The sequence below is a fragment of the Triturus cristatus genome, chromosome 7 (genome assembly GCF_964204655.1).
Source record: "Triturus cristatus chromosome 7, aTriCri1.1, whole genome shotgun sequence".
NCBI classification, from domain to species: Eukaryota; Metazoa; Chordata; class Amphibia; order Caudata; family Salamandridae; genus Triturus; species Triturus cristatus.
In genome coordinates, this window is record NC_140590.1 from 912,502,683 (window position 1) to 912,512,189 (window position 9,507).

General features: G+C 46.1%; 1 protein-coding gene across 2 annotated transcripts in view; it reads left to right on the top strand.

Moving 5' to 3' along the window:
* RARS1 (arginyl-tRNA synthetase 1) overlaps window positions 1-9,507 on the top strand; it is a 219,223-nt gene extending 209,716 nt beyond the window's left edge. For both annotated transcript variants that reach the window (XM_085617844.1, XM_085617845.1), the window contains exon 15: window positions 9,273-9,507. In XM_085617844.1, the coding sequence (XP_085473970.1) occupies window positions 9,273-9,382 (110 nt within the window). In that variant the 3' untranslated portion in view covers window positions 9,383-9,507. The remainder of the gene's footprint in view (window positions 1-9,272) is intronic.

Consider the following 9,507-nt stretch of genomic DNA (forward strand, 5'->3'; position numbering starts at 1 on the left):
TGTGTGGTCTTTGGGGTGACTGAGTTAATTGCTGCCATCCTTAGCTCGAGTTGGAGGGAGTTGGTTTTTGTTGTGAAGAATGAGGAAAATTCTTCACTACTAAGCTGCGATTTCGAAGTCAAGAGAGCGGTTGTGGCAAATTTGTTAGATTGTTGATTTAGCATTTCAAAGAGTTTCTTCGGTCTATTTTTGGCATTGTCTAGTTCTGATCTGAAGAAGTCATTTTTTTATTGTAGAATACTTCTGTTATAGGAGTTTCTAGATTTCCTAAGTAGTTTGAGTTGGAGGGGGCAGGTATGTTGTCTCCATTTTCGTTCAGTTAGTCTTAGTTTGCGTCTCTCTTCATTTAGGGCTCTGTTTAACCATGGGTTTTTGTCTTTGTCCGGTATTCTTTTGAGTTTTGGTGGAGCTACTTGGTCAAAGACTTTGGTCATCGTGGAGTTGTAGTGAGCAGTGAGGTCATTGATGTCTGACATGTTATTGGGAGGAGTGAGAGCTTTCTCACAGTGGGAAGCTAGGTTGTTCCAGTTGAGGTTTTTCAAGTCTCTTATCCAGTGTTTAGGCTTGAGTTGCTGCGAGTAAGTTTTCTTTCTAGCTGAGGGAATTTGGAAGGTAATAATGTGATGGTCTGACTAATCACAAGGGGTGATTAAGATAGATTCAATCCTTTTTTCTTTAGAGATGATCCAGTCAAGTGTAGCAGCTTTGGAGTGAGTGGGCTTTGGGATGGCTTGGATCAGGGAATGGTCTGCTAGGCAGATGTTTAGGGCATTGACCTGCTTGCCTGCTTGTCTAGGGGGTTTTCCCAATGGAGATTGAAGTCACCAAGGAATATGTCATTGGAACGAGGGGTCGAGTTTGTTGTAATGATTAACATAAGTTGGTCTGTGATTACTGCTTTCTTCCCTGGGGGGGTGGTAGAGTATATGTAGTTTGTAAGAGTGGTTATCTGAGGATTTTACAGAGATTCCTAGGTATTCACAAGAATCCAGGGGTTCGGAGTGAAACTTTGAGATGGAGATGTTGGATCGATGTATGCAGGCGATGCCTCAGCCCTTTTTGTGAGGTCTGTCTATTGTTAGGTCTCGCCTGACCCAGCGCATGCGCTGGTCTGGCGAGACTTATTGAGAGGGCTCCAAAAAGTGCTACCAGGCCAGCCTAGAGCCATAGTGCAGGTGCGCGGGCGCGCGCGCCGCGCTTTACCGCCATTACTTTTGGTTTCGCGGCCGCACGGCCGCTTTGATGTTTGATCGTGATCACTTTCACTTTCGCGGCCGCTTTGCATAGCCAATAGGTCTCGCTTTTGGGACCTTATAAGTATTTAGTTATGCAACTGTTGCATGGCTAAACACTTATAAGGTCCCAAAGGCGAGACCTATTGGCTATGCCAATGCTTGTTATAATGTTGTAATTTGGAGGGGCTAGAGAAGTAGTGAAGTTTGGATTTCCAAGTTCGTTAAGTAGCTGGGAAGTTTGCATGTACCTAAATGTCGATTAGTCCGAGGCAGTGGGATAGTGTTTATCACGTTGTTGGCTGCAGCTAGAGAGTTTTTGAAGATTGAGTTTAGCGAGGGAGTTTTCTGCAAGTTGTAAGACGTTTCTGTTTTCTATGATAATTTTTTGTAGGTTCCGGGAAGTGAGGTTAGTGTGAGTTTTGAGTGAGTCTCGTTCAGAATGGTAAGAGGGGGGAGGCAGGATCGGCGAGCAGAGAGGGCTGGGGATAGTATTGCTAGGGGGTTCGATGACTGGGATGGCAGTGTGGAAGGTTTGAGTGGCTGGGAGAGAGGTAGTCAAGAATGAAAGGGGTATGTGCGGGTTGGGGGCTTTTTTGCAATTCGCTAGGGTTGCCTTGTCGTGGCGAATTTCTCCGGTGGACGGGAAAGGGTTGTGGAGGGGGGAGAGGGTTATGGGGATAGGGGTGGTGGCGGAATGTGGAGATGAGGAGGGTTGCAGATTGGGTATTGAGGGAGGGGCGTTGTTGTTGCTTCTATTGCTGGTTATCGTTAAGGGTGTCAGTAATATGAGTTCTGAGGGAGGTGAGTTGTCAATGCTGCTTTCAAAGGTTCTAGGTAAGGGTGAGGGTCGCTGAGATTCAGGAGATATAGGGATAGAGGGAATAGTTAGGTCCTGGAGGACACTAGGTGGAGTGTTTTTGTGGGTTTTTAGTGTGAGAAAATATTTGTCTAACAGTTCGAGGTCCTTATTAGCAGCTTGAATAAGAACAGTGCCATTTTAGTAGGAAGTAATGTTCAGGGTGGCTCTGAGGTTTTGTGCGGGTGTCGTAATCCTGGTTCTGTAGGGAATATTTTTCTTGCCATGGATGGTTAGTAGCTTGGAGAAGGCAGTTCGTCATTTGGCCATTTTTCCTGTGAAAAATATGAGGTCATTGATTATTGCGCCTTTCTTGGCGTTGAAGGAAGGGTCAAGGAACAGAGTTTCGGGTTTTTTTCTGAGTAGGTTGTGTTTGAAGGTTTTAGAGGCATTTTTAGATAGATTATATTGGATATAATATGCGCTGTTTCGTGCAGGTATCATATGTGGTCCAGCCATTATGTGATATTCCTTGTTCTGGGAGGGGAACAACAGTTTAACTGTGGGTTTGGAGCCGTAACTAGATGGCTGCCACTTTGAAGGTGTCTTCGATAGTCTTTCTATTTATTGCTGGGTAGTCCTTTTTAGGGCTCGCGTAGCCCTTTTGTGTGGGGTTCAGAAACGGAGCCTGGAATTGCACACGCTCGTGCGTGTGCTTTTCCTTTTGTGACCCGCTATTGGCCTTTGCGTGCGTGTTTTTTACTAAGACAGCACGCAATAGGCCAAAGGCGGTCGCATTGCTCCGCCTATGGCCTATTGGTGTTTGTTACGCGCACCAAAGGCCATGTGGTTTCAATTATCGTGCCCAGACACGGGCGCGATAATTGAAAACACATGTTCGCTGTGGCGCGCGCGTGCACGCACCACTCGCGGGCGTAAAGAAATAGATGTTTTTTCCTATTTCTTTACTTTTGGTATAATCGCGGCACCCGCGCTTTACTTCGAATGTTATAAGTAAAGCGCGGGTGCCGCGATGATACCAAAAGTAAAGTAATAGAAAAAACATCTATTTCTTTACTTATGCTATAATCGCGGCACCCGTGCTTTACTTTTAACATTCAAAGTAAAGCGTGGTGCCGCGATTAAAGCAAATATAAAGAAATAGATATTTTTTCAATTGCTTTACTTTTGGTATCATCACGGCACCCACGCTTTACTTATAACATTCAAAGTAAAGCGTCGGTGCTGCGATGCTTGTTTTTTCTGCAGTGTCATATAGCTCAAACTCGAACCAAAGGTATCAGTGCACTTTACACGACCACCAGTTACATTACAGACGGACACAATAAATGTTCAGGCTGGGCAAAGGCCGAGACTCTAATCTGGTTCTCCAGCTTCAAGGTCGGGCCGCTCTGGTCATTACGCCACATCCAACCGATGCTCCCTCGTCTCCTGTTCCTCCCTCTTTCCCCCTCCTCACGTTTTAACTCCCTGTGTCCGTCCATGTTTCATTTGCGCCTTCCATAATTTGCCATAGGATGGTTCAAATCCAGTGCACTTTTAAATAATACCATATTAGATTTACTGTGTGCTTGGGTATATTTTCTTTTTGCCGGTCCACGTTTCATTTGTGCCGTCTTATCTTTTGCTGCCCACGGAGAAAGGCGGAGGCAACGGGTCACGGCGGCAGCGTGGTTTGCTCGCTCTTTGACTGCTCGACCTGTATCCATAGAAACGGCAAACAGTTTCAAGCGAGTCACAAGCACATGCTAGAGAGGATGCGCAAGATTCCAGCAGTATACACAAAAATAACAGACTAGAGTTGTGGCCATTTTGGAACAGGGGATTTAGTTCATTACAAGGCGAGCATCGGTTCTGCTGTAACTTTGCAATAGGATGTTTCAAATCCAGTGCCCTTTTAAATATTAACATATTGGATTTACTGTGCTTGTTTTTTGTTTTTTTTGCCTGTCCATCATTGGCTGCACACGGAGAAGGATGGGGGCTACGGGTTACGGCGGCGGTGTGGTTTGCCCCCTCTCTTGGGCTGTTCAACTTCTATCCATAGAAACATCAAACAGTTGCAAATGAGTCAGAAGCGCAGGCTAGAAAGGACACACAAGACTTCAGGAGCATACACAACAATAACAGACTGGAGTTGTGGCCATTTGATATGGGGGATTTAGTTCATTACAAGACGAGCATCAGTTCCTCAAAACTTTGTGATGGGATGCGTCAAATCCAGTGTACTTTTAAATATTACCATATTAAGGATACCCACCAGCACAGGATTTGCTCAAAAATCTGGCACAGTTTATCTTTTCAGACAGTATCATGCCTTAGATTGGGGAATGGCTTTTATTTTTATTAGAGTGCATCTGATTAACGATAGTCTTGTTTTTTCTGAATCGCATTGCATACCATGTGAATTAAAACACAAGTGATGTTTTCAATATACCATATTTGAGAAGTATTATCTTAAGTTCTCGCCTAAAAAAGTAATTTCTTGACCAAAACCTGGAATATAGTTATAACCACACTCCTGACCTTTTGGGTACCTCTGAAATTTTTTGTGTCACAGTCCCATACCATTAATCATGTACCCATAAATTCAGATCTTTCAGCCGATGTATGAATGCTGACTTCTCCCAATCAACTCCTCACTCTCTCCTCTCCCTGTATGCATCAACTTTCTTTCATCCATTCTGCTATAGTCTCTTCCTTATGAATTTGCAACTGCCCTCTGTTCCTCACTCCCTTTCCCTTGCCTCATTCTTCTCTAACCATCCCTTTCTCCCTGTCACTCAACTTCTCTGTAAACCTTCTTTCGCTCTGTCTCTCACGCACATATCCTGCTCTGGTATCACGCGATCTCTTGTACTGCATTATGCCCGACCCTTTTACATCAACTCCTTACCTATTTTTTTTATTCCTTTTTCCATTGGTGTCCTTTATTTTCCACTTCCCTCCCTCGTAACCTCCCTCGTAACCTATTTCCCAATCTCTGGTTCTCCAGTGCCACGAGATCATATGAATGGCAATAGCGCTATGCAAATGTGATCACTCCACTTTAAACAAAAGTAAAAAACATTGTCAGTTACGACAATAGCTATAACTTTCATAAATGCGAGCCCGAGTGCATTGCAAATGCTTGTTACTTTTTGTTATTATAGATTAGGTTGAATGCTGGGAGGTTAGAAGAGGAATGGCCTGTGGGGAAATGGATCTCCCTTTCCAGATGACGGACGTAAAGCTCTGATACTCACAAGCTGAGGGGAACAACAGTTTAACAGTGGGGTGGGATCCATTACAAGATGGCTGCCATTTTGTTGGGAGCTGTTACAAGATGGCTGCCACTTTGTAGGTGTCTTCCCTAAGTCATTCTATTTATTGCTGGGTAGTCCTTTTTTTACAGATTCAGCCATTTTGAATGCTGGAGAGTTAGAAGAGGAATGGCCTGTGTAAAGTTAGAAGAGGAATGGCTTGTGGGAAAATGGATCTCCCTTTCCAGATGACGGGCGTGAAAGCTCCAATACTCCCATGCTGAGGAGGGTGGGGGTGTAGCACGCAAAGCAGGGGCCTCTTCTCTCAGCTCACTGTAAAATCATGAAATGTGCAATGCACGTCTAACATGTTCCACACAGCAACATTTCTTCAGATCATTCACACCTATACCTGGCACGAGGCTAGAACCGCCATGAGTCCTTGGGGCTGAGCAAACCCCCTTGACCCCTTGAAGGAAAGAACATAGGCGTGGCTCTGTGTGGCACAGTACCAGGAGTTTTCTTCAACTCCTCCTGGACCGTGAACCCCACAGAAGTCTGTGGGCCTCAGTAGGAGATGGAGGCTCGGGACCAAGACATCAGGCGGATGCCTCCAGAGGGGAGTCCTGGAGGCCCCCGGGTTGGATCGGTGAGGATTGGTGCGTGAGCCGCACCACGGCCAAACACAGGCGGCTGGTCGGGCGACCGTGCGGGACTACACCGCTCTGGTCCCCAGTGAGCACTCACCCGGCCAGCAGGAAATCTGTGCTCTCATGCACCGCAAGCAGTAGCCGGTCGGGACTAGCTCCACATCGAGTCGCTCGGGCTCCAGCCCTTCGTCCGCCGCAGGAATCAGCAGCCGGCCACCGCAGCATCGGCCTTGACGGGTGACCGTGTAAGACCACGCTGCTCCAGTCCCACTCCGGTAGACATCCACAGGAAACTGCACTCCCCTGCACCACGGCGCCGGTCCGAATCGCAGGGAGGAACCAGTCGGGACGAACTCTCCACTGAGACCCCTTCCACAACTGCAGAACCCAGCAGCCACCTACCACATCAGAGGAGACAGCAGCCAGTCGATCCTGGGGAGGAATCAGCCGTATTTGGCAGGGTGAGTTGCGCTGGAGTTGCGATGGAATTTAGGTTTAGTAGAGAGATGAATGGCGAGGTTAAACAGGGATATATACCAAATGGTAATCCCTAACCCAGAAGCTCTTTAGAGGAGCTCCTATTCGGCGGCCATCTTGCATAGTGACCCCAGGTATAAGTATCCCATTGGCTACTACCCTACGCCCCTAAATCTAATATTTAGGGGAGTACCTGTCACCAGGAAATGAGATCCTGGGGACCTGAAAGAAGAAGATGGATGTGAAGAGTCGCAAGAAGCAAGAACAGAAGAACTAGCAACTGACTTGCCAACCCTGCTGTCCTGTCTGCTGACTTTGACAATTACACCTTTTACACAACTTGTCCTCCAGCTGCTGTGTTCTCCAAAGCCTGGGAGAACTGCCAGCACTTCGCCCAAGAACCTGGAGCTCCCTGGGAACAGCAGAACTGCTCCCTTGTTATCAAGAAAGGACTGTGAGGCTCCCAGACTGCGAAAACCGGATGCCGGAAAGCACCACTGCACCGAGCCGCCTAGCCCGAGCTGAAGTGTGCCAATGGTGCCCACGTGGTCCTCAGCCCCTCCAGACTTGAAGCCCACCTTGGGTTTCCCATCTATTGACTTCTTGACGTGGCCTGCAGCCTCTGTGTGCATGCCCCTTCTACCACGACCACTCCTGGTGACAAAAGCCTGACGCCTAAGGATACCTTTGCACCTGTTGCCCCTGGCCCGTGGAGCAGAGGACCAAAGGTGTCCCCACGTACCAGAGCTTTGTGAGGCCTGAGCCATCCTGTTGGTTCAGCCTGACTGGCCTCCCAGTCCAAACCTGCAGCCTCTTTTCACAAAGACAGATCCCCATAGACTAACATTGGGCATCCAACGCTGTATTGGCCCACTGAACCCGGCCACCTTAGTGCCGCTGGAGGTGACCTGCTGGTGCTGCCTTGCCTAATACTCACCTTAAGTCCAGGAGATTGGTTTTGTAAGTCACTGCTCTCTACCTGTGTGCCGTATTTGTTTTTCCTCTATTAGGATAACATTGCAGCTTCTGAAAAATATACTAAATGCCGACTTTTGAAAGCTTAAAGAAGTTCTATCTAGAAACATACTTAGCTGATAGTATTGATTCTGGTGACAAAATATATATAAAGATACTTGTTATTTTAATAAATTGGTGTGGATCTCCTTATTGAGTTGTGTGCATCATTTATTGACTGTGTATTTTGCAGATGTCTAACACTTCTCTCTGATAAGCCTAAGACTGCTCGGCCACACTTCCCCCTAGAATAGCACCTTGGGATACCTAGAGCAAGCCCCTGTCCACTAGTAAGGGAATACTTGGACACTCTGCATGGTATACTTCATTTTGCTATACCATATAAAGAGCCAACCTCCTACAAAACTATATAGCTGTCTGTCTCTTCCCAAATACAATGAAGAGCTAGACTGTTAACGAGATGAGCTTAGGAAGATGGATGGTTGAATTAGTTTGAAAACGCTATCATTTGTTTGAGAAGGAATTTCAGGGCATACTCGTAGCACTCCGCACTGAGGTGAAGACAATTGCATCCGCATTGTTTAGTAATAGCCACCTGCAAGAAGTCTGTAGCCTGCTACTTGGATGCAGTGCATGGGCCGTGGTATGTGAATGGTGCACAGTTGTTTATAGCACACCTTTAAACAGGTGTGCAAGGCGAAAACTGAGACAGTGCGCTATTGCAATGAATATACTACCCCCAGGGAACGCGCAAACCGGCCTACACATTAAAGATGGATTAGAGATCCCCCTGCAGGCGGCCGCAGTGAGTTACTGCACCTGCCTGCTGGGGGATGTTGGGAGGGTCAATGGCACCCAATCCTCTCCACCCCCTGCCTCCACTTCCAGAGGGCAACCTTCAAGAGGAGCACTGGACAGTGAGTCACCTTTTGTGGGACACAGTGAGTGTGCCTTCAAAGGGCCTGTTTGCGTCTGTGCCCACGTCTATAATACAGTGCAGAGGCACAGTGATTCCACCATTTACATGGGCCCACACCCCCACGCAAATGCGGGCACGCCTTCACGTGATAGCGCTGGCGCTACATGTTGCCAGTGCTATTAGTATTACGGAAGGGGGCGCACAAGGAGTCTTTGCCTCCTTCTGTAATACCATTTAGCCCCCGGGGCACATTGTATAATATGGCCCCATATGTTTGTGAAGCATTACTGTCCTGATCCAGACTATATTCACAGGTATGCCATGGTGTAAAAAGGATGATGTTTAAGAATACTTCACTTTCTAGCCCATATCATTTGCAAAGGAGTGTTATTTTCTTTTCTGTGGAAATTGTGTAAATCCATGGTAGATTGATACTTCAAAATAGAAAATATGTGTTAACTGTACATGACATTGCACTGTAGAATTGTAAGCGGGGTAGTTGTGTGTAGGTTAAGCTGTTGTAAACAAAGGTTTTTCATGTTCAGTGTCTCCTACTTTGACAGCGTTAGTACGGAGGTTCTCTACATACCACAGACTTTACACATCAACTCTCCCTTACTACACACCCACACTGGTCTTGGGTTTGTTCTGTTCTACAGTTGTGCAATGCATTTTAGATTAAATCTCCCACTGCTAATGAGACTAAAAGCACCAGAGATGCTTCTGAGCGTCATTATCCAAGCATCTACATTATCAGTGTAACTTTAAACTTATGGAATTAAAAGTGGGTTGGTGAGTGTTTGTAATCCTAAACTAATTCTACTTTCCTTGTGTTTAAGTCTGCAAGTTTTTATTCGCTGATAATGGTTTTCAGTTCAACTGATTTACAAGAGAAGTGCTATCGTTGGCATGAAAATAAACTTGTTATGTTCATAATCCGCTCGTTTTGTTTTTCAGGTGAGATTGTAAAGGTCAACATGTGGAGAATGCTTTTGTGTGAGGCGACAGCTGCTGTTATGGAGAAGGGCTTCAGTATTCTTGGAATTAAACCTGTCCAGAGGATGTAATTTTTCTGAATATGGCAATTTTTTCTATTATGAACGGATGACAACTCGAGGGTTATTTTTATTTTTCTAATTACCTGTGTCTCTCTTGCAAAGAGAATGAACCAATAAAGACGGTTTTGAAATCA